The following is a 24,263-nucleotide window of genomic DNA, read 5'->3' on the forward strand; positions in this document are numbered from 1 at the left end:
AACTGACAGCCCTTCTAAGACAGGCCCTGTTCTTAACACGGAGCCCAGAAGCCTGCGTGGGCCGCTGATAGTTCGTTACGGCAACAGAAGCCCGCCTGTGTGTACTCACTGCAAAGAATGTCAAATCCTCTGTCGTAAACATTTAACTTTAGCCTATCCTGTGTCTCCCTATAGCCCTACGATGTGTTTAGCTTGAAAACATGACACTGAGAGGACTCTCGGTGTGATTTATTTAGTTTCAGTATACTGCAGTGGCATACAAAGGATCTGTACATTTAAAAGGAAACCTTTCCATCGTAAGAGCGCAAGCTGTAACTCAAGGACTGGAGCTGATTCCCCCCCAACCACCACTACCACCACCACCACACGCTGGCTCTGGCCAATCAGTGTCCACGCCCCACTCACCCGCCTGTTAGCCAAGCCCGCTCTCCCGACCGTCAGCCTTCTCTGTGAAATGACAAGGGACCATGGACTTCAGAACGCCAAGAAACAGACATCTCTTCTGATACGCCCAGGAACCTCTAAAGGCAAGTATTCTTTAAAGCATGCTAAAATGAACCCATGAGTGGGTGGGCTCCAGGGAAGCCTGGAGGGCTCCTGGTCCTCCCCCTGTTCTCTGGAAAGTTGTTGGTGACTCTCAAAGATTATTTACAGAAATCTGCTTTGAGGAAAAACAAGCTTTCTTGATTAGTATATAAAAGACACTTAGGCACATTTTGACTTAGGAAACTGAGCCATTCAGAGCATCACTGAACCATTTTCCTATCCTGAATGACCGATATTCTGGGTCTGAACCAGCAGGCGGCTGTACTGCCAGTCGTGACAGCTGGCTCTCGTTATTCACTGGGGTCACTGCGTGGGTTCAAAAAGCAGACTCCACGTCACCCATCTCCACACACACAGTCTTCAGCTGCGAATAGTACTCAATTGTCACCCGGCCGTTCTCTCTGCCGAATCCTGAAAGAGAGAGACAGGGTGAGGACGCGCCACTGACGGGCCCCAGCCACGGCGGCCTGCGGAGACGCACAGGGCCTGCTCCCGGGCTGGGGGAGAGCGCAGCGGCACAGGATCTGGGAGCCAGTCCTCCCCGCAGGCTGTGGCTGTGGAGCCAGACGTGCGGAAAGGCACCCGCTGGCCTTCAAGGACAGGGATGCGGAAACACTTAGGCTTCATTTCTTACCAGGATGAACCTTAACTTCAAGTATTTACTCTTTTGGGCTAAGGTCTAAAGTGTTCAGACTTCCTCATCAAACATTAGAGCATTCTCTACAATTATCAACCTGATGCCTTTAAAAGTCAGTGCTAACTTAAAACCTAACTACATAATACACTTAGTAACCTCCTCTTATATTGAATCTTTAGGAGCACCAACTATTTAGACTCTGCCCACTCATGTCGGGAGTGGACCCTATAGGCCCTCCGGCTACTCAAAGCCAAGACACCACCCAATCACTAGTGGATGAGGTTATGTGCTGAAAGGACAGCCTTCCTTGTGCTCCTGCCCCAGGCTGAGGCAGGCTCTGCATCCAAAGGCCTAGGCCCAGTCTCCATAACTGTGTGTCTCCAGGGAGCACCATCCCAAAGGTGACATACTCAAAGGCCGGGTAGGGCCATCTCTGGCTTTTGTTCCTTTTCAGATCCTCTCAGCATGGAGCTTACTGGGCGCGTTAGGCCAGCTCTCTGTCCTCTCATCTCATGTAGAACTATCCATGGGCACTGATGCAAAGATGCAGATTAAGGAAGGGATAGCTGGGTGCAGAGGCCCCACTGAGGCCAAAGCTGCAGATTCCAAACAAACTGAGGGTTAGGAATGAACAAAACAGAGTCCTGATTCCTACCCTGCATTTGAGTCTGTGTGATGGCTTCTCCAGGTAACCCCACAGGGACAAGAATCTAGAGATGTGTGAGTAGAGAACGCCAGGGTGATACCAAACACAATACCAAATGAAACTGTCAGATTAACACCCACCATCTCACCGTCATTTGTCAGTATTTATGTTTGCCAACACTGTGACGGCTCTAAATACCTGCCGAGAGACTAGGGGTCAGCCTCTTAGAAAGGTACGTCTACAAAGTCCAAACCGATTTTCATACAGTCAGAGTGTTCAGTCGCTCAGTCTTGGCTGACTCTTAGCCTCCCCATGGACTGTTGCCCACCAGGCTCCTCTGTCCATGGAATTCTCCAGGCAAGAATACTGGAGTGGTAGCCATTCCCTTCTCCAGGGGATCCTCCTGACCTAGGGATTAAACCCAGATCTCCTGCATTGCAGGCAGATTCTTCACCAACTGAGCCACCAGGGAAGCCCAATTCACAAAACTGGTGAAATCAGCAACAAGTGCCAAAGAAAAGAACCTCAAAGTAATGGCTATGCTCCTGATATCTCAAATCTCCTAACAGACTATTATAAACTTGCTATGGTTAGGACACTTCGAAGTGGTTTTATGCTTACAGCAATTATAGACTGTGAGGAAAAAAGTAATGCTACTGCTCACAAGCCAACTTATACATCAGAACCTTTGGAGAACTTCTGGAAAAAATAAAGATGCTTGGCTTTCCTTCTCATGGATAGTGGGCCTGGGGAGGACGAGGAATTCATATACGTTTTGGTAACTCTGATACACATACAAGTTTAGGAACCTGATCTATTATGACCAGTGTCTCCAGAGACAAGAATTTTCCACAATTCCCAACTCCTCACCTGACTTCTTATATCCACCAAAGGGCAACTCCACTGGACTGACGTTATAGTTGTTAATGAAGCACATTCCAGCCTGGAGCTCCGCCACCACTCTGTGGGCACGCTGGATGTCCCTATGAAGAAATAAACTGCATTGGTTAGTCATAGTTTCTTTTGCTGCAACTTTAACAGGAAACGTGAGACTATCACTTCTAAGAGTTTCAAAACATTGCCAAATTCTTATTTCTTCACAATGTGTCTTAAAATCTTATACCATCCAGGCAAAACAGGTAAGAATTTGAATTTTGTAGTCTCATCCAAAAGCATCTATAAAATATGTAGCAGCAACAAGGGTGCTAAAACAATTCAATGAGGGAAAATAGTCTTTTCAGCAAACAGTGCTGGAACAACCGGAGGTCCACATGCAAAGGAATGAAGGAAGAGCCAGCCCTTTCTCACACAGTGCAAAAAAATTAACTCAAATGGGTCACTTAACTAAAATATCAGACTGAAAACCATAAAACTCTTCGAAGAAAACAGGAATAAATCTCCACGACCTTCCGTTAGACACAGCCTTCTCAGACAACACACCAAAAGTAACAGATTAAAAAAAATAGAAAAATTTTGATCTATAAAAATTTTAAAAGTTTGTATTGCAAGTGAGATTATCAGAAAAGTAAAAAGACAACTCACGGAAATGCAAACCAGAACTACAAAACACTGCTGCATATCCACTAGGATGGCTAAAATCAAAAGAACAGATAACAGCAGTCGCTAGTGAGGATGCGGGGAAGCTGGAATCCTTAAACATCGCTGCTGGGAATGTAAAGCACTGCTGCCACTCTGGAAAACAGTTGGGCATTTCCTCAAAAAGTTAAACAGAGAGTTTCCATATGACCCAGCAATGCTACTCCTGGGTTTATACCAAGCAAAAATGAAACATACACACAAAGAAATTTTCACACAAAGACTCATACATGAATGCTCACTGGAACATTATTCATAATAGCCAAAAAGTAGAGATAGCCCAAACGTCTATCAATATGTGAGTGAATAAACAAAATGTGATCTATCCATACAGCAGAATATTACTCAGTATAAAAAAGGGCTTCCCTGGTGGCTCAGACGGTAAAGAATCCGCCTGCAATGTAGGAGACCTGGGATCCCTGGGTTGGGAAGATCCCCTGGAGAAGGGCACGGCAACCCACTCCAGTATTTTTGCCTGGAGAATCCCATGGAGAAGCTTGGTGGGCTACAGTCCATCGGGTTGCAAAGAGTCAGACGTAACTGAGCGACTTTCACACACACACAGTAGCAGAAAGGAATAAAGTAGGGATACAGACTACAACATGAATGAACTCTGCAAAGAAGCTAGTGAATGAACGAAGTGAAAGAAGCTAGCCATGAAAGGGCACATCCTGTATGATTTCATTTATGCAGAATTTTCAAAATACGCAAATATATAAAGACATAAAATAGATTAGTGGTGGCCAGGGGTGGGGGGAGGGGAGAATGCAGAGTAGCTGTTAATGTTCTTGGGATGACAAAAATGTTCTAAAGTTAGATTATAATGATGGTTGTACAATCTATAAATATACTAGAAACTACTGAATTGTACACTTTAAATGAGTGAATTATATGGTAGGTGAATCATCCTAACAAAGGTTGTTGTTTTTTTTTTTTTAAAAAAAAAAAGGAGTTACCATCCTCTATAACCAGCCTTTGTATTTTGGTGGTGAAGCAAAGGAGCAGGAGAGACGTAATCCACCGTCTCCTCACATCAACAAAAGCAGCTCCTCAGAGAGGGCTTTTAGGACAGTGAGACTGCCTTATTTGACACGACAGCACTGGGTCCATGTTATACGTGTGTCCAAATGCACAGAACGCACACCAAGAGTGACCCTCACATGAACCACGGTCTTTGGGTGATAATGACGTGTTCACGGAGGCTCATCAGTTCTAACAACTGTACCATTCTGGTGGGCGATGCTGATCATGGGGAGGCTGTGCACATGCTGGGGCGGAGAGCCTGGGAAATCTCTGTACTTTCCACTCAATTTGCGTTGCACCTAAAACTGCTCTAAAAACACAAAGTCTGTTAGAAACAACAACAAAGGAGCTCCTCGTTCTTTCCTTCACAACTCAACTCATAAAGTCCTCAAGGGAGACTTGGGTCTTCCTCCCCAAGTGCCTCCCCACAAAACTACAAAAAACAACAAAAAAAACCCAAAATATATCACTAAAGAAACAGCATATTCCCAATTGTAAAGCAATCTTAGAAAACTATCTACTATTGCCAAATGACGAATCAGAGTTTGTATATAATCAAACAATCTGCAATCATTTTCAAAGAAATTTTAGTCCCAAATCACTGTTTGCTTTTCAGCAGTTTATGTACCAAGATAGTAATCACATTACTTACAATAGTTAAAATTGGAAACAGCACCCTAAATACACAATAGAAGGCCCACATGTGTTACAATGCATCTCAATTTAGGGACTACTATAAAGCTATTAAAAATCATGTCTTTGAAAACTACTACCAGTATTTATATGCTTACAGGTTTCTACATTCCTTGACATGTATTTTTTAATAGGGACCTAACACAATGCTTTACATAGATCAGAAACTTGTATTCACTGAGTGAATGAAAAAAGAATAGGATGTATCAATAAAGCTACCAGCTTAATTTAAACTCAGCAGCAGGGTTCTGGCTGTGCTGCTACGCTGGCATCTTCTGACTCTACCTGAAGCAGACAGAACATGCTGATACAAACGCAATGAGGGCGAACTCCAGGGGAGGGAGAAGATGAATATCTAAGAAGACACAGCAGCCCCATTTCTTCAAAGCTACGTGGACTGTCCTTCCCCACCTACCTGGTGAAGACACCAGCAGCTAGTCCAAAAGTGGTGTCATTGGCTCTTTCCAGAACCTCAGCTTCAGTGTCAAATGATAAAATGGACATAACTGGTCCAAAGATTTCTTCTTTCACACAGGTCATGTCATCTCGGCAATTAGCTACAAGCATTATTTTAAAAACCAAACATCAGTGAAGGCATTATCTGAATTCCTTGTAACATTCTGGTATGTTAAAATTCCTTGTTCATAGTAAACAGTGAAATACACAGCGTTAGAGAAAGGTCAATGCAACATTTCTAGTGTGATTATAAATCAGAGCATCCTTCCTGCATGACGATTAACACCACCTACTAAGGAGTCATGGCCTTTGTGCTCACTCTAAATCTACTTTTTTTTAATATTCATCATAAGGACATAGTTAGGGCTTCCCTGGTGGCTCAGACGGTGAAGAATCTGCCTGCAATACAGGAGCCCCGAGTTCAATCCCTGGGTCAGGATGGTCCCCTGGAGAAGGGAATGGCTCCCCACTCCAGTATTCTTGCCTGGAAAATTCCACGGACAGAGGAGCCTGCTGGGCTACAGTTCACGGTGTCTCAAAGAGTCGGACACAACTGAGCAACTAACACTTTCACTTTTCAAGGACACAGATAATGAGATGGACAAGGATATACGTACAAGGATTTCCATCACAACACTCCTGTGACAGTGAAAATGAGAAGCAACGAACAAGGCATCCAAAATAGAAGGGACAGTCATGGCAACACCACACACCCCAATGATAGACTTCTATGAAGCCTCAGAAAGTAATGTTTTGGAAGAAAATTTAATAAGCAAATGCTTATGATGAATAGTCACTGAAAAAACACAACTGTACATATCATCCCAATTTCTGTTAAAATGTCATACAAGATTAACATCTTTTACACTTTTTCACATTTTCTTAATAACTGTGACGGTAGAAGGAGAAACAGTATCTTTAAAAAGAAAATACAATGTAAAAACATAAACAGAAATAACTGAATGGCTGTGCAGTTAATACGAAAATGTACTTGTGATTAATTCCCTAAAATGACTGGATTCACACTTGACTTTTTAAAATACACATGTATACCTAAAGAAGCTCATATATTTAGATGTGCAATAGTGAACCCCAGTGACCTTCAAGAGAATGGTGCTTTTCTCTCACTGTGGCAGAAAGACAGCTCATCTCAGTGCTAGCAAGGAGTGAGATATGCGTCCATAAGGCTGTGTGATATATGTAAATGCTGAAGCAGAAAAACAGCCGTAGAGCCCTACTATAAATACCAGCTTTACACCAGCCAAAGCTAAAAACCAACTACTCACGTATCTACAAAGACGAGGACTCTAAAGTCTCCTCAGAGATAGATCAGAGCTTATATATACGAAGTAAAAACAGCTCTCTGTTCCTCTGTATGTTACAGTGTACTCTGGGGACACTGAAACTATCTACGAAGGCATATTCAATAATTTTAGGTGGTGACTACGGATAGTTTATTGTGATCTAAATCTCTGAAAACTGATAATCCATGCACCATTTTTAGGGAAACTGTTAGTCAGAATAGTAAATGACTCAAGACAGTTCATTACCCAGCTGTCCCAGAACAGAGTTCGTCTCACGCAGGTTGATAACAGAGTGCGGCGCTGTGTGCAGTATGCTCTATACCAGAGTCAAGAGATGAGGGGATAAAGCAGCAGCTCATATGTGAGAAAAGGAGAGGTCCCTGCACTGTACTTTAGCCCCAAATCTAGTAAATGAGTCAAAAGATTGAGCCTCTGGAGTCATGTCTCAAACTTTAATGTGCATAAAAACAAACTGGGAACTTTCTTTCCCTTTGAACTTTTTATTTTGTATTGGACTATAGCTGATTAACGATGCTGTGCAGTTTCCAGGTGGAGCGCGAAAGGACTCGGCCATACATGCACATGTATCCATTCTCCCAAAATGCAGGTCTTGGGGTTCTAGCCCCTCAGAGTTACATTTGGGGGTCTAGGGCAGAGACCAGAAACCTGCCTCTACCAGTTTTCCAAGCGATACTGACACTGTGGACCACAAATCAGGCTTTCAGAATCACTAGGATGAAGTGAAGGTAGTTAGCTCCCTGTTCTTTGCATAGGTTCACAGCTTAAAAAAATTTTTTTTCCTAATTGCAAAATACACATTCTCAATTTGAGTCTGTTGTAGTGAGAGGGATCAACGTAGAAGTTGTTACACAGAGTGAAGTAAGTCAGAAAGAGAAAAACAAGTATCATATATTAATGCGTATTTATGGAATCTAGAAAAGGTACTGAGGAGCCTACTTGCAGGGCAGGAACAGAGGCAGTCATCTTTACGGTACAGACTTGCGGACACCGTGTGAAGGTCGGCAGGAAGCAGAGGGCGGGGCGAGTTGGGAGACTAGCGCTGACAGGCCATGTGTGAACAGACAGCGAGAGGGGAGCTGCTGCGCAACACAGCGGCGGGAGCTCGGTGCTCTGTGATGGCCGAGATGGGTGGGGTGGGGGTGTGTGGGAAGGAGGCTCAAGAGGGAGGGGATGTGTCTATACTTACAGCTGATTCACACTGCATAGCAGAAACCAACACAACACTGTAAAGCAATTATCCTCCAACTAAAAATAAACAAACATAATCTACAGAAAATCTGTAGTATTCAGCAATGCATAAAGTTTAACAAAAATCACCTTTAATCCAAGCATCTAGAGAAATAAATCCACTATCAATATTAGGATGCATGTTCTCTGCTCCTTCTTTGTCCCATGCACATATGTGGTTTTTTAGATTTGGGATAATGCCACATACACTATTGTTTAACCTGTATTTGCTATTTAAAAACATAACGTAAGTTTTCCCTCTTCTTTAACAGCTACAAGCTAATTCATGGTATGGATGCTAAATTCACAGCCTTTGAGCCTCAGTAGTTGCTTTTCTAGCAAGGGCTAAAGGTTAAACTGAATCAAATCAAATACCAAAGTGTTGAAAAGTGGCACCACTATCAACCTCAGGGACAAAAATCAGCTGAATCTATCTTCAAGATAAGGTGTAAGGAATCATACAGCATTATTCCATCTATACATAGTTTTTTAAAGCCAAGAAAACTGGAAGTATTTTTATAGCAGACACTAACACCACCAACGTCTAAAACAGTGTCACCCGCAGGCGGGAGGGAAGGAGATGGATGAAAACAGCAGGACGACCGTATGCTTGATTGTCCAAACCAGGAGACTGCTCAGACCGAAAGGAAATGCTAAAAAGTATTATATCAGTTAAGTTTTAATATTAGTATGCTGTCTGACAAATTGGTTTCATTATATTGATGATCTAAGAGTTCAATGTAAAACACACTCTTTACCAAGTTTCTTGAGAAAAGAAATTCATTACTTAAGTTTTAATCAAACATGAATTTTCATTTTTTGGGGTGCCTTGCTTCTACAACAACAGGTGTGTACCTAGTTAAGTCCCAGGTAATTGATAACATCATCCAAGAAGAGAAGGGGCAAACAGGAGGCTTCCAAGGCAACAGAGAACTTCTACTTCTTGCATCTGAGTAGAGGGGACGCACAGTTCTGACCCTTGCCTTACACCATATGTACAATTTATAAATACTTTTTTTCTATCTAACATTTAACTCAAACTGTTTAAAAGCAAACAAGAAGAGGACATACTTAATACACAAGGTCTCATGTAATACCCATCCTTTAATTTGGGGTCTTCAGGTACAAAGACGTCTCCACCACATAACACTTTAGCACCCTGCCAAAAAAGAAAAGAAGAATGCATACTTTATGTTAAACATACAACCTCAATGTGCATTCTGGAAATGCTACCCGTGTCCTGAACAAATGGACACTTAGTCAGTCTACTGCAAGTACAATGCAGAAAACGGCTCCCAGATGGACATGACCACAGGAGAGGGCGCAGAGCAAGTAACCCAGGAGGAATTACCCTTCCCCTCATCTCTACTTGTTTCTTACCTGCTCCTCTGCCACCTTAACAAACCCAAGGACTCGCTCCAGATGTGGTCGGTTGATGAGGGGACCCATCCTCGTATCTTCCAGAAGGGGATCTCCAATTTTTATCCTTTGGGTCTGTTTCACCACTTCCTCTGTAAATTGATCAAGAATTTCCTTTTGCACAAATACCCTTGTACCGTTACAACAAACCTAAAAAACAGACACAAATTATATGTAAGTAAGCGGTAAGAAGCTTCCCCAGTGGCTCAGCAGTAAAGAATCTATATGCAGTGCAGGAGACACAGGAGACATGGATTCAATCCCTGGGTCAGGATGATCCCCTGGAGGAGGAAATGGCAACTCATTCCAGTATTCTTGCCTGGGAAATCCCATGGGCAGAGGAGCCTGGTGGGCTACAGTCCATGCAGTCACAAAGAGTCAGACATGACTGAGCACAGCACAAAGGGGGAAAAAAGGAAAAGGGAAAAAAATCCAGCAGCTTTAAATTTAAAAGAAACAGGGGACTTCCTGGTGGTCCAATGGTTAAGGCTCTGTGCTCCCAATTCAGGGACACAGGTTCCATCCCTGGTCGGGGAACTAGATCCCACATGCAGCAGCTAAGACCCTGTGCAGCCAAAAAAAAATTAAAATTAAAGAAACAGTATACTGTCTTTAAAAGTTAGTTCCATTTCTAAAAAATTATCACCATACTGAACAGGATCACACATGTAATTGAAGGCATGCTACCCTACACACAAACTCTCTGCCCCTTGAAATAAAAGTTAAGCCTTCGTTTTTGTTTAAATTCCTTTAGGCAATTAATAGATCTACAGGACTCATAAGACTTCTCCTATTTTCTCACCTCAGGTGCTCAATTTGGTTGTATATTTTGAGAACAGGAGGTTAAGAGTGGAAGGAATTGAAGAGTAGAAACAGATCAAGAACTGAGATCTTGAGTCTAATAAAAATCTACAGCATTTCACAGTCAATGTTTGTCTTTAAAATCACAAATAATGAGGAATTCCTTGGTGGTCCAGTGGTTAGGACCCCATGCTTTCACTGCTGGGTTCCAGGTTCAATCTCTGGTCAGGAAACTAAGTAAGATCCTATATCCTGGGCGGTGCAGCCAAAATATATAAAATAATAAATTTTAAAATAAGATCTCAATTTAAAATAAAGTGAACATCATAACCATATTGAAGGGGGTGGTGAAAGAAGAACTGACCCATTAATTTCTGAACACAGATTTTAACTATATACCCTTTGGCTAAAACCAAAAAGAACTATAAAAAGAAGGTTGCAAGCTAGTTAGAAGGTTTATTTTTCACAGTAATGCAAGTACAAATCTGAAACTATTATAAACATATTCTAGGACTGAGCAATTACATGTATTGTGAGTAATGGATGCTAAATGTTTCACTATCAGAGAAGGAAATTATGAACATGGAAGGAGGAGGCTAAAATAAACCTTGTAACACTGGAATGACTGGAAATAGCTGTATAAACTTACAGCTATTAATATAAACAGATGTAAATAGATGTGTGTGTGCATACATACACATATGCCAAATATCAATATGTATTCCCTGGCTCTGGACTCTGAGAAGACACAGAAGTGATCATACTCCAGCAGAAACAAGTACATCTGGCACCCAGATCTTCGTTTCTAAAAACTGTTTGCCATTAAATGGAATCAAGTCTTCTTAGAGAAATAGCTCATTCCAGAGTTCCACCACAGAATGCACAAGATGTGTTTAGAACACCTTGCTATGCCAGGAAGTAAAATAGTGCTCAAAGAACAATGGGGACATATCAAAAAGTCACAGAAAGAGGCTCCCGCCAGCAGCATCTTCAATTATTTGAGCATCAAAATAAATAATAATAGCAATAGTAACTCACAGAATGAGGTAAGAATCCATGGGTTCACGCTGATAAAAGTAAATGAATGAACAACAAACTAGGAAGGCGGGGAAAAAGTCCTTTCTTGCAACGGGCAGTAAACCAAATAAAAGTAGGAGGAATGACAGGACTGGAAACTCACCACTTGGTGGCCACCAGAAAAAATGTTCTAGGGGACACCAAAGGGCGCTAAGACTAGTAGAGCCAGGTTTGACATGGAACAAGGCAGTCTCACTTGATCTCCCACAAGACATTTATTAACCTCAAAGGAGAAGACAGCAACTTCACTAACAAAGACCCAACTGAAGTGGGTGATCAAAGTCAACGACACCACTGTAAAATACCATTTTTTGTGGTGTTTTGCCAAAAAGCCATCAACTAAATCCAATTAAAAAAAAAAAAAACTAAACAGACCCCAAATGAGGAACATTTTACAAAAGAAATGGGTTGATTCTTCTAAAATGCCAAGGTACTGAAAGATCAGAATGACTTTAGAACTATTCCAGATTAAATGAGATTAAACAGACACCACAAATAAATGTAACACATCTTCCTGGATTAAATCTTGAACCAGCAAAGAAGAAGCTGTTTCTAAAAGGACATTAGTCAAACAAATGCAGAAATCTGAATAAGGGTTATGACTGAATAACAGTACTACATTAACACCAAATTACGGATTCTACTAACCATATTGTGCTTATTCAAAAGAAGGCAGTAGGCTTCCCTGGTGGCTCAGATGGTAAAGCATCTGTTTGCAATGCAGGAGACCCAGGTTCGATCCCTGGGCTGGGAAGATCCCCTGGAAAAGGAAATGGCAGCCCACTCCAGTACTCTTGCCTGGAAAATCCCATGGATGGAGGAGCCTGGTAGGCTACAGTCCATGGGGCCCCAAAGAGTCAGACATGACTGAGCGACCTCACTTTCACTTTTTTTGAGAAATACACATATGAATGGAGAGGTTACGGATCTTCTGTCTGCAACTTTCAAACAGTTCAGAAAAATACAGTAACATACATATGCATGCACAGACAGTAGGTGAGAAGTGAAAGTGTTAGCTGCTCAGTCGTGTCCAACTCTTTGCAACCCCAGGGACTGTAGCCCACAAGGATCCTCTGCCATGGCGTTCTCCAGGCAAGAACACTGGAGTGGGTTGCCATTCCCTTGTCCAGGGGGTCTTCCTGACCCAGGGATTGAACCCAGGTCTCCTGTATTGCAGACAGATTATCTTTACTGTCTGAGCCGCCAGGGAAACCCATGAAAAGACAGACAGAATGGTAAATGTGATGAAATGTTAACACTGAAGAACCTGGTTCAAAGGTATATGGGAATTCTTCGTATTATCTGCGCAACTTTTCTATAAGTCTGAAATTATTTCAAAACAACAAGCTTTAAAACAGGCTGTGGGAGGGGATATATGTATACCTATAGCTGATGCATGTTGAGGTTTGACAGAGAACAACAGAATTCTGTAAAGCAATTATCCTTCAAATTAAAAAATAAATAAATTTAAAAAAACCAAACATGCTGTGACATGAAAGGTGAAGACTCCCTCTAAACCTCTTTCAGGGTCAGGTACACACCTCGCCTTGAGTAAGGAAGTTGGCCATCAGCGCTCCCTTTACAGCATTCTTCATGTCACAATCTGAGAAGATGATAAGTGGAGACTTGCCTCCAAGTTCCAGGGTAACAGGTTTGATTCCTTTAGCAGACATCTCCATGATCTTACAGAACAAGAGCAAAAGCATCGAGAAGTTTAACACCAATGAGATTACATGCTAGGTTAACTAGACTGTGACCCTGAAAAGTCATGTTGAACTACGTGTGACCTGCAGCCTTGTTCTCAATATACATTGTGCTTAGTCTGCTTGAAGTAGTCTTTTCCAGAACACTGAAGAGAATCTACAGAACTGCATATTCTGAAGAGGGAGTTCATTTAAGACAACCTGTCAATTCATCTGTCATGGGAGGAAATTCTTTTGTATTGCTGCAGCTGTGTTCCAGGCTGACAGAACTCAGAGCACAAATTAAGGTCAAAACGATGAATCTGAACAAACTGGGACAACACCCATTATTCAGCGGCGGCAGCTACAGATAAAGTAAATCACCGAAGAATATAAATTGCAGCCCAGGGTCTGGCCTCTCAGACACAGGCAGAAGACGACTCCCGTCCCCAGTGGGCCTAACACACTGAGCGGCTCTAACTACTCCTTCACACTTCTCAAGTACACTTCAGACCTTGGCCCAGTAATAGGTACAGCCTCCCTGCCAATACAAGCTAGGAAAAATCAGAGGCTAAGCCTCCAACACATGTTCTGGGGAGGCCTGACATAGCCGCATCAAGATGTCATAACCAGATGCCCCTACTGCTTCACTCTCACCTTTGAGCCGGTGGGCACGCTTCCAGTGAAGGAGACTTTGGCCACATCACGATGCTGACACAGGAACTGGCCTGTGGCAGCCCCTCCTTGCACCACGTTGAAGAGCCCAGGAGGGACTCCAGCCTCAGTATAGATTTCAGCCAGCAGCAACACGGACACGGGCGTGAAGGGAGAAGGCTTAAAGACCATGGCGTTACCTGCATTACCGAGACAAAAACACAGATTTTTTAAAGCTGAAGATCCTCTGAAGACAGGACAAGGAGGACACGTCAAGAACAACTCCAGTTGAGAAACACTGTATGACATCCCTTATATGTGGAATCTAAACAGAAATGATGCAAATGAACTTATTTATAAAGTAACAGATAGACTCACAGACTCAGAAAACTAACTTATGGTTGCCAGCAGGGAAGGATGGAGGGAAGGGACAGTTAGGGAGTTTGGTATCAACATGCACACACTGCTATACTTCAAACTGGTAACCAACAAGGACCCACTGCAGAGCACATGGAACTCTACTCAACGTTATATGGAGCCTGGACGGGAGGGGAATTTGGGGTAGAATGGATACATGTATATGTGACTGGCTGAGTCCCTTCACTGTTCACCTGAAACTATCATAACATTGTTAATCAGCTATATGCAATATAAAATTAAAAAATTAAAAAAAAACAACTCTGTTTCCTGTTCCCCATCAAATGCTAGGCCAAAAATTATTATTAATAAGTAAACCTATCTTTTTCTTCCCTCCTTAGTTTCTCTCATGAAACAGACCAAGCCACACACTTGCAATGTCTCAACCAGTAATACCTTATATATCTGCAGCTTTTCACATGTATTAACCTCATTTAACATTTGCAACAGCAGTATGAAGTAGGTATGATTAGACCCATTTTATAAAAGCTGAAACCGAAGATAAGTAAAGTTAATTAATTTGATGAGAGTCTGCAAGGCTAGTAACTTAATTCTATTTCTCCTCTATCACAGAGAAATGTGTAAAACGAACATGAAGCAGCAACAAGAAAAAAGCTGCATTTCAATACAATGTTTTAATACTAGAGCTCTTTTAACCTGAGAGTTTTTTCTCAGACATAATGTCTTCTTTTCCCACAGATTCTTCTCTTTAAACAGTGCAAAAAATCTTTTTGTTAATCAACCAAAGCTTCTCTAATGGAAACTTTGTCTTTCATTTCTCTTAAGACACAAATGAAGAAGTTTATTTTCTGCTTCCTAAATGAAGTTAAATCCCCAAGTGCTACCTGCTACACAGAAATTGATGCTCAGAATTCTTGTCCGTAAAGGAAGAGAACTTTCAAGTAGCACAAATCTAATTCATTTGACAGTAAAAATAATAATGAAATCTCCAAGACCAAAACTAACTTTCTTCCTTCCCATAAACAAAAATAAAAAAAAATGGGAATAATACATAACCTCAAAGCTTCCTAGGGGGCGGGGCAGGGGTGAAATCATGCCAGGGAGAAAGGGTAGTTCACAGGCGGAAGAATAAGCCATTCTTACCACAAGCCAGAGCTGGAGCCGACTTCCAGCAGGCGATCTGAAAGGGGTAGTTCCATGCTCCTATTCCAACACACACCCCTAGTGGTTCCCTTCTGGTGTAACCAAACGATCCACCTGGGAGCTGGATGTGTTCGCCTAAGGGGGCAGAGAGGGCAGAGAACAGTGTAGGGCTGCCGGCCCCAAGGGTTCACCAGCGCCTGGACTCACTCTGGACTCCAGCCAGACCACCCACCTCTCATCCCCCAGCCACTGGGCTCACCGCGCCTCTGGTCTTTCGTTCATTCTAATTATTCTCACACTGCTTCTGCATGTTCTCTCCACATGAAGAATCCTTATTATCCTTCAAGCTAACGTTCATTCAACTCAATATAATCCTCTAAAGATTTACCAAGCATCCACTACATAACTCAGATGAAATGGAGCAGAAATGGGGAGACTTGGCACTAAACAGTCCCAGGACCCTCAACCTCAGCCTTCTCACCCCACTGACCTCCTGAGCCTGGCCAACCCAGCCAACGTGTGAACTGATGGACACTTCCTAGACAGTAAAAGAAAATCTGTTGCTGAGTAAGTAAAACTAATAAATATGATGCCTTCACTGAGTCTTGCAAGAACTGGTTTTTGCACAATCTTGTCTACACCTCAGCTGCAAGGTTAGGTGCTTTATATACTCGGCTGGGCAAAACGTTTGTTCAGGTTTTTCCATACAATGTTATGGAAAAACTACAACCCAATACCTCATCTCATCTAATCCTTCTAATAACCAATAAGATAGGGACGATCTCCCGTTTAAATAAAGTAATTCTCAGTGACACCCAAGTAGAGAGTGTTAAGTCCAAGATTTTAACTCAGGTCTGTCTTAATTCCAAACTCTGTACCCTACTCCACCAGGCTCTGCTGCCCTGCTTCCTTTAAGCTGGGCACAGAAGGCCAGGTGTGGGCTTACCGGCCATGGAGCCCGCCAACCCTGCATAGTACTCCAGGCACTGCCAGGAAGTGTCAATGTCCCAGCGGGCCTCAAAGATGGACTTGCCATTGTTGATAGTCTCCACAGTGGCGATTTCATCCTTCCGTTCCTTTGGGCAAAACAGAGGACTAGACTGAAGACAAATTACCATACACCTCAACATATTCAACAATCAAAACAGAATACGTTGCCTAATTTTTAAAAACAGAAACAGCCAGAACTTCCAACAGAAAGGAATGGCTGTGACATCTGGAAGAAATGAAAGTTATTGCTAAATAGTCCCCTGTTCTCCCCATCAAGTAACTCACAGATATAAGACCAACACCTCATTCCAAGATTAGTGAGAAAAGGACTGTTTTGAGAAATATTATATATGTACACCTGAAAAAATATGTACAGATATTTGTGCATGAGGTTTTCCTGGTGGCTCAGACAGTAAAGAATCTGCCCGCAATGCAGGACAGCTGAGTTCGATCCGTGGGTCAGGAAGATCCCCTGGAGAAGTGAATGGAAACCCACTCCAATATTCTTGCCTGGAGAATTCCATGGACAGAGGAACCTGGAGGACTGCAGTCCATGGGATCACAAAGAGTCAGAAAAGACTGAGTGACTAACACACTGCATGTACACAGTAAGAACAAAGAGTCCTTAGGAAAACTGTACAAAACAGCCAAATACACATCAACACAAATGGGTTTAATTCACCCAAAGAAATGCAGCATGCCAAAATCACAAGATAATTATTTTCCGATGCTCATTACTCATCAATTGTCTTTTCAAATTCTGTTTTCAGATGTAGTTTACAGAACTTAAAGGTACTACAGATGGCCCAAAAATGAGCAAAAAGATTTTGGAAATCAGACCTGAAAAATTAAATAATGTCCCCAAAAGAGATGAAAAACTTGAATATGGGGGTTTCCCTGGTGGCTCAGTGGTTGCTACAAAAGTAATTGCAATTTTGGACCATGCATTTTAAATAATTATAATTAGGCTCAAATACATCTTTATTAATCAAAATAGGAACCATGACAGTCAACACATTTTTGCCAACAAGAAATAAGTTTGTTTATTCTTGGAGCATAAAAATCCATGCTTCAGGATTCAGCAAACTCCTGGAAAGCATTTTCTGCTTCCTGCCGGTTGCAAAAGCATTTTCCCTGCAAAAAGTTGTCAAGATGCTCGAAGAAGTGGTCGTCAGTTAGCAAGGGGTCAGATGGAATATGGCAGATGAAGCAAAACTTTGTAGCCCAGTTCTCTCAACTTTTGCAGCTTGTACAGCTTTTGGTTGTACACTGTGCAGTCGGGCACTGTCATGGAGAGCTGGGCCCTTTCTGTTGACCAACACCGCTGCAGGCATTGCAGTTTTCAGTGGATCTCATCAGCTTGCTGGGTATACTTCTCAGATGTAATGGTTTTGCCGGGATTTAGAAAGCTACAGTGGATCAGTCCAGCAGCAGGCCACCTAACAATGACCATGACCTTTTGTGGTGCACATCTGGCTTTGGGCAGTGCTCTGGAGCTTCTTCGTGGTCTCATCACTGCGCTGGTTGTTGCTAGTTGTCATATAAAATCCATTGCACATCACATCCTGATCAAGAAATGGTTTGCTGTTGCACAGAATATGGGAGGACAACACTTCAAAACGACGATTTTTAAAATTTTTGGTCAGCTCATGAGGCACCCATTCATCAACTGTTTTCACCTTTCCAATTTGCTTCAAACGCCAAATGATCATACAACGATCAACTTTGAGTTCTTGTGCAATTTCTCGAGTGGTTGTAAGAGGATCGGCTTCGATAATGGCTCTTATTCAGAGGGCCAGCCACTATGCTCCTCATCCTCAAGACTCTCATCTGCTTTGCAAAACCTCTTGAGCCACCGCTGCACTGTATATTCATTGGCAGTTCCTGGGCCAAGCACGTTGTTGCAAGTTGTCTCCACTCCTTTATGACCCATTTTGAATGCTAATAAAAAAGTCACTCGAATTTGCTTTTTGTCTAACATCATTTCTATAGTCTAAAATAAATATAAAATAAACAGCATGCAATAAGTCATTAGCAAAAAAAAAACCACACACACAAAGAGAGAAATGCGCATTAAAATGATGTATAACATAACCACATTTAAGAATGTAATCCAGGATCAAATGGCAAAGTTCAACAATGCAAAACTGCAATTACTTTGGCACCAACCTCTGTCTCCTAGACACAGGTTCAGTCCCTGATCTGGGAAGATGCCGTGAAGCAACTAAGCCTATGCGTCACAACTGTCAACCTAGGGTCTAGAGCTGGGGAGCTGGAAATACCGCATCCACGTGCCACAGCTGCTGAAGTCCCAGCGCTCTCGAGCCCCCGCTCTGCAACAAAAGAAGCTACTGACATGAGAAGACTGCACACTGCAACGAAGAGCAGCCCCTGCTCACCGCAACTAGAGAAAAGTCCGCATGGCAACAAAGATGGAGCACAGCCAGAAACAGATAAAATTATTTAGAAGATCTGAGTATGTAAGAAACAGGTATTTGCTATTACAGATCTGATTTTAATTAAAAAAAAAAACCAATGTGGTGAAAATCTGCACATAAAACATGAACTGAACAATTGACAAGAAAGATGCATCTGTTACTAAAACAGACCATCAGTATGGCTGACCAGAAGCAACATGAAATGGCAACAGAAATGAACACAACTGTCTAACACAAGAGCTACCAAGTACAGATCTGAGAAAGCATGGAAGGATGAAATACAGGAAACAGCACTTTGATAATGATAATTGGACATGGTCTATTTCTACAAAGACCAGAGGTATGAAGTGCTTTGATCCATTCATTCCATATTTGTTGGATTCCAGAAAAGTTGACGAAGTAGGACTTGAGCTCAGCTCCGTTCATGAAAACACCAAAATCACAACTAACTGCTCAACAGCCATCAACAAGAAAGACCAGAGCCTACCAGAAAAGCTATTCTGCATCCAAAGACAAAGAAGAAGTTACAAGATGGTGGGGGGTGGCACACTGCTAATCTAGTCAAATCCCATACTCACCAGGTACTGCTGCTACTGCTGCTAAGTCGCTTCAGTCGTGTCTGACTCTGTGCGACCCCATAGACGGCAGCCCACCAGGCTCCCCCGTCCCTGAGATTCTCCAGGCAAGAGTACTGGAGTGGGTTGCCATTGCCTTCTCCGACTCACCAGGTAGGTGACACACAAATTGGAAAATAATTATATTTCAGAGGTTCTCCCACAGGAGTGAGAGTTCTGAGCCCCACATCAAGCACCCCAGCCTGGAAGACTGGCATCAAGAGGAGGAGCCCCAGAGCATTTGGCTTTGAAGACCAGTGGGTCTTAATTATAGAGACTCCACAGGAATGGAAGAGATCAAAAACTTCACTCTTGGAGGATGCACAGAAGATCTCATGCACACCAGAAGCCAAGGAAAAAGCAGCGAGTGACTCCACAGGAGCCTGGGTCAGACCTACCTGCTGGTCTTTGAGTATCTTCTGAGAAGGTGGAGGGTGGCTGGCTTTGGTTTACAGTGGGGACAAGGACATCAGTGGCAGAGGAACCACAGAATACTCATTGGCATGAGCTCTCCTGAAGTCTGATATTTTAGCACCAAGACCTGGCTCCCCCAACAGCCTACAGGCCCCAGTGCTGGGATGCCTCAGGCCAAACAACCAACTGGGCAGAAACACAGCCCCATCCACCAGCAGACAGGCTGCCTAAAGTCTTCCTGAGCCTAAAGCCACCTCTAGACACATCGCTTGACACGCCCCTGCCCACCAGAGGGCTAAGACCCAGACCCACCCACCAGTAGGCAGGAACCAGCCCCTCCCTCCAGGAAGCCTGCACAAGCCTCTAAACCAGCCTCATCCATGAGGCGGCAGATACCAGGAACAAGAGGCACAACTCCCCTGCGGCCTGCAGGATGGAGACTGCAGACAGACAGTTAGACAGAGGAGACAGCAGAGAAACACGTTCCAGATGAAGTAACAGGAGAAAACCCCAGAACCACCACCAAGTGAAGTGGAGCTAGAAAATCATTTCACACTTTTTACTAAGAAAAAGGACAGATCCAGTCTCTTCCTTCAAAGAGCTCACTTCCTAAAAAGGAAGTTAGTAAGTTCTAAACAAATTCTGCAATTATTGAATAGACATGTTTCTTCAGAAAGGATGATTTGTTTACATCCAAACACAATCTAAATTAAATTGCCTTTCAAACCAACAATTTACCTTCTCTTTCCTGATTCTCTACTCACCAAAACAACTTTTTAACAATGAATTTGTTTCCCCGTTACTGATACTGGAAAGAGGGTACCTAGGAAAACAACAAGCCATCAGTTCTGATGTAAAAGTTCTTTAACCAGGTGTGAAAAATCCCACTTCTTGGATGTGTTGAGTATGATCAATGTAAAACACATTTTCAAAAGGCACGATCAACCATAAGTGACTTAAACTTCGTTTCTAGAATGCAAGAGGGGAACTAGTCCCTGCAGAGGAAGTAGGTCAGTTCAGCTCAGTCCAGTCGCTCAGTCATGTCCGACTCTTCGCGACCCCATGAGTCACAGCATGCCAGGCCTCCCTGTCCATCACCATCTCCCGGAGTTCACTCAGACTCATGTCCATCGAGTCAGTCATGCCATCCAGCCATCTCATCCTCTGTCGTCCCCTTCTCCTCCTGCCCCCAATCCCTCCCAGCATCAGAGTCTTTTCCAATGAGTCAGCTCTTCGCATGAGGTGCCCAAAGTACTGGAGCTTCAGCTTCAGCATCATTCCTTCCAAAGAAATCCCAGGGCTGATCTCCTTCAGAATGGACTGGTTGGATCTCCTTGCAGTCCAAGGGACTCTCAAGAGTCTTCTCCAACACCACAGTTCAAAAGCATCAATTCTTCAGTGCTCAGCCTTCTTCACAGTCCAACTCTCACATCCATACATGACCATAGGAAAAACCATAGCCTTGACTAGACGGACCTTAGTCGGCAAAGTAATGTCTCTGCTTTTCAATATGCTATCTAGGTTGGTCATAACTTTTCTTCCAAGGAGTAAGCATCTTTTTACTAGCATCAGTTCACTAATCAGCATAAACACACTGATGAAATCAGTATGTTACACTTTAAACACATGAAGAAATATTAAACTAACAAAAGTGAAATGCTGTTGTCTTCCACATTAATACAAGCGTGAACAGACGGGAATTAATCTATGACTACTGCTGAAAAGCCTTGGAATATTTACTATGAAAGGAAGTTTCACTAAGATTTTTTTTTTTTTTTGGTAAAGAATGGACAGACAATTAGTTTTGAGGACTGTTTCAAGGTTTCAACTCAAAGAGAAAATTCAATCTATTGGCTGGTCTTTTGAAATTTTCCTTGTCTTATTCCAGCATCCTCTATCCTCATGCAAAAGGTTATTTCTAGAAAGCCACTGTGGGGCCTTTTGACATATCTTACAAGGATCATAAAAAAAGACCCTGATGAAAACTATTAAGCAGTCCAAGTGAATCTCTAACACTTAATTCTGCATTCAGGGAAATGGGATTCCTTTACCCTCCTGGGATAAGGAGGGCGGAAGGGAAAGGGGAAACAATGTAAGCTTCCTGCCCCTACTAGCTACAAGAGCCACCACAAAACAAAACTGTCCACCCTGACAATGCACTTCGAGAAGCATCTCTTGGGAAACATGTGCTTCACATCTACCCTATCCCTCTCTTGGCCACCCCGCTTCTCATGTGACCTGACCACGGGTCCACTGGGTAAAAGGGAAAAAGAAAAGCCCCATCCCCCTCCTTCATTTCAAGCCACCACGCAAGCGTAAGTGTCTAGGTTTTTTATAAGAGAACTGCATGAGCAAAGCCATGCCTGTTCAACTCTAATAAGCGTGAGCCCCGGCTTGCTTCGAGAGGCAGAGCTGAGCAAAAGAACGGCTGAAGGCAAGTGCATAATCTACATGCACTCTTTTCTATATGTAAATGGTGGTAAAACACATTACAGTTTTAAAATACATTTCTCTCTCCTTTTAAAGCCAAATGACAGCGACTTTCCTAAGGAGGCTCCAACTTAGAAATGATTGGCGCCTACCATTAAGATCTTTATAATTTGATAAAAAGCATCAAAAGATTCAAAGTGAAAAGGGAAGCCTAAGACTAATACACATACCAAAAACTGTTCATTTCACTAGGAGTCCATGGGCTACCAGCTAAGGTAGAGGAACAGGGATCAGATTAGGCTCCATCCTTCAGCAACTAAAAATACCAGATAAAATACACACAACAACAATTTTTACAAAACAACAATTTTCAGACACTGGACATTGGACAGCTCAGGACAGTGATCCCTGAGAGAAGGAAACAAATGAGGTGAGCCCTACATGTGTTCCTGCCTGCTGCCTGGAAAGAGTCTCTATCAGAGAGCCAGTAAGAGGGCCTTAGGTGGGGCCCAAGAGATACTCTGAGTTAAGGAAACAGGTTGGGAGTTCAAGGACTATGTGATGGCTACAGTATGCACTCTAGGGATAGGAGAAAAGAGAGCTGCACAGAATATCCCAGAGATCCCCCTTAAGTCTTCATCTGAGAACTGGTCAGTGTGAGGACCCTAGCCAAGGCTGGGAAAAAAGTAACCAAGAAGGTGAAAACAAAACAAAAAAAATCCCTAGAACTCACACAGGGGCATGAATAGTTCACGTTCCCACCAGCCATGTTAAGAAAAACCTCACTACTAGAGCATCAAGCTAGGTATTCAGAAGGGTATTCAATAGTGGGGGAAAATTAGCTGTTCTGATCATGCCTAACAAAGCACAGAAACAAGCCTTGCAAGGATCAAACTAATTCCAAGTAACTTCACTGTGTCACAGAACAAAGCTCATTAATGTTCTAAAGTACAAGAATATTCAGCATCCAACACATAAAATTCACAATGTCTAGTGATAACAAATTACTAGACATGCAAAAGATAGGAAAGTTATATAACATTTAACCAGGAGGAAAAAAAAAACAGTCATGCAAAACAGCAAAGTTACATAACACCTAACCAGGAGGAAAAAGTCAATCCATAGAAACAGACTCAGAACTGGTAGACGTCACAATTAGTAGATGGGGATATTAAAAGTTATTATTACTATATTCCATGTGGTCAAGAAAGTAGAGGAAAACATGAACATGTTAAGGAGCAACATGGAACAACAACAAAAAAGACTCAGGTTGCTCTTCTAGAGATGAAAAATACACCAGACGGGATTAACAGCAGATCAGACGCGATGGAAGAAAAGGTGGGCGAACTTTACACGTAACAATGGAATTACCCAAAACGAAACAGAGAGGAAAAATGAGAAAAAATGAACAGATCATTAGTGAGCTGTAGAACAGTTTCAAGTAGCCCAAGGTATATGTAACTGGAGGCTCTGAAGAAGAGGAAACAGAAGATTGGGGGCAGAAGAAATATCTAAAGAAGTAATATTTAAAATATATATATAAATTTAAAAAATAATAATAACAGCCATAATCCTTCCAAATTTAACTGTATATGTACAAATTCAAGAGAAACTCCAAACAAAAGAAATATAAAGAAAGCTGCATCAAAAGACAATGAACTTATTTAAAACTGATGATAAGAAGAAAATCTTAAAAGCAGCCAGAGAGGTAAAAAATATTTAATAAAAGGGAACAAAAATAAGAATGACAGCAGACTTCTCTTCTGAAACAAAACAAGCCAGAAGACAGCCATGCAACATCTTTAAAGCACTGGAAGAAAAATCTGTCAATCTAGAATTATTTATCTAGAACTCTTTTTGAAAATGAAAGCAAGGACATCCCTGGTGGTCCAGTGGTAAAGAATCTGCCTGCAATTCAGGGGATATGACTTTGATGGCTGGTCTAGGAAGATTCCACATGCCTCGGGGCAGCTAAGGCCATGCGCCACTCCAGAGCCCACAAGCTTTGAGCACTGAGCCCTAACAACAGCAACCACTGAAGCCTGCAAGCCCTAGAGCCCGTGATTTGCAACAC

At 42.5% G+C, this 24,263-nt stretch overlaps 1 protein-coding gene across 2 annotated transcripts in view; it reads right to left on the bottom strand.

Moving 5' to 3' along the window:
• Positions 1-213: 213 nt before the first annotated feature.
• ALDH9A1 (aldehyde dehydrogenase 9 family member A1) overlaps positions 214-24,263 on the bottom strand; it is a 29,366-nt gene continuing 5,316 nt past the window's right edge. For both annotated transcript variants that reach the window (XM_027977692.3, XM_060403452.1), the window contains exons 3-11: positions 16,250-16,379; positions 15,304-15,438; positions 13,786-13,982; positions 12,988-13,128; positions 9,530-9,718; positions 9,221-9,308; positions 5,557-5,698; positions 2,700-2,812; positions 214-957 (exon numbers count right to left, since the gene is read on the bottom strand). In XM_027977692.3, coding sequence (XP_027833493.1) covers positions 863-957; positions 2,700-2,812; positions 5,557-5,698; positions 9,221-9,308; positions 9,530-9,718; positions 12,988-13,128; positions 13,786-13,982; positions 15,304-15,438; positions 16,250-16,379 — 1,230 coding nt within the window. In that variant the 3' untranslated portion in view covers positions 214-862. The remainder of the gene's footprint in view (positions 958-2,699; positions 2,813-5,556; positions 5,699-9,220; positions 9,309-9,529; positions 9,719-12,987; positions 13,129-13,785; positions 13,983-15,303; positions 15,439-16,249; positions 16,380-24,263) is intronic.

Source organism: Ovis aries, chromosome 1, assembly GCF_016772045.2.
Source record: "Ovis aries strain OAR_USU_Benz2616 breed Rambouillet chromosome 1, ARS-UI_Ramb_v3.0, whole genome shotgun sequence".
Lineage (NCBI taxonomy): Eukaryota > Metazoa > Chordata > Mammalia > Artiodactyla > Bovidae > Ovis > Ovis aries.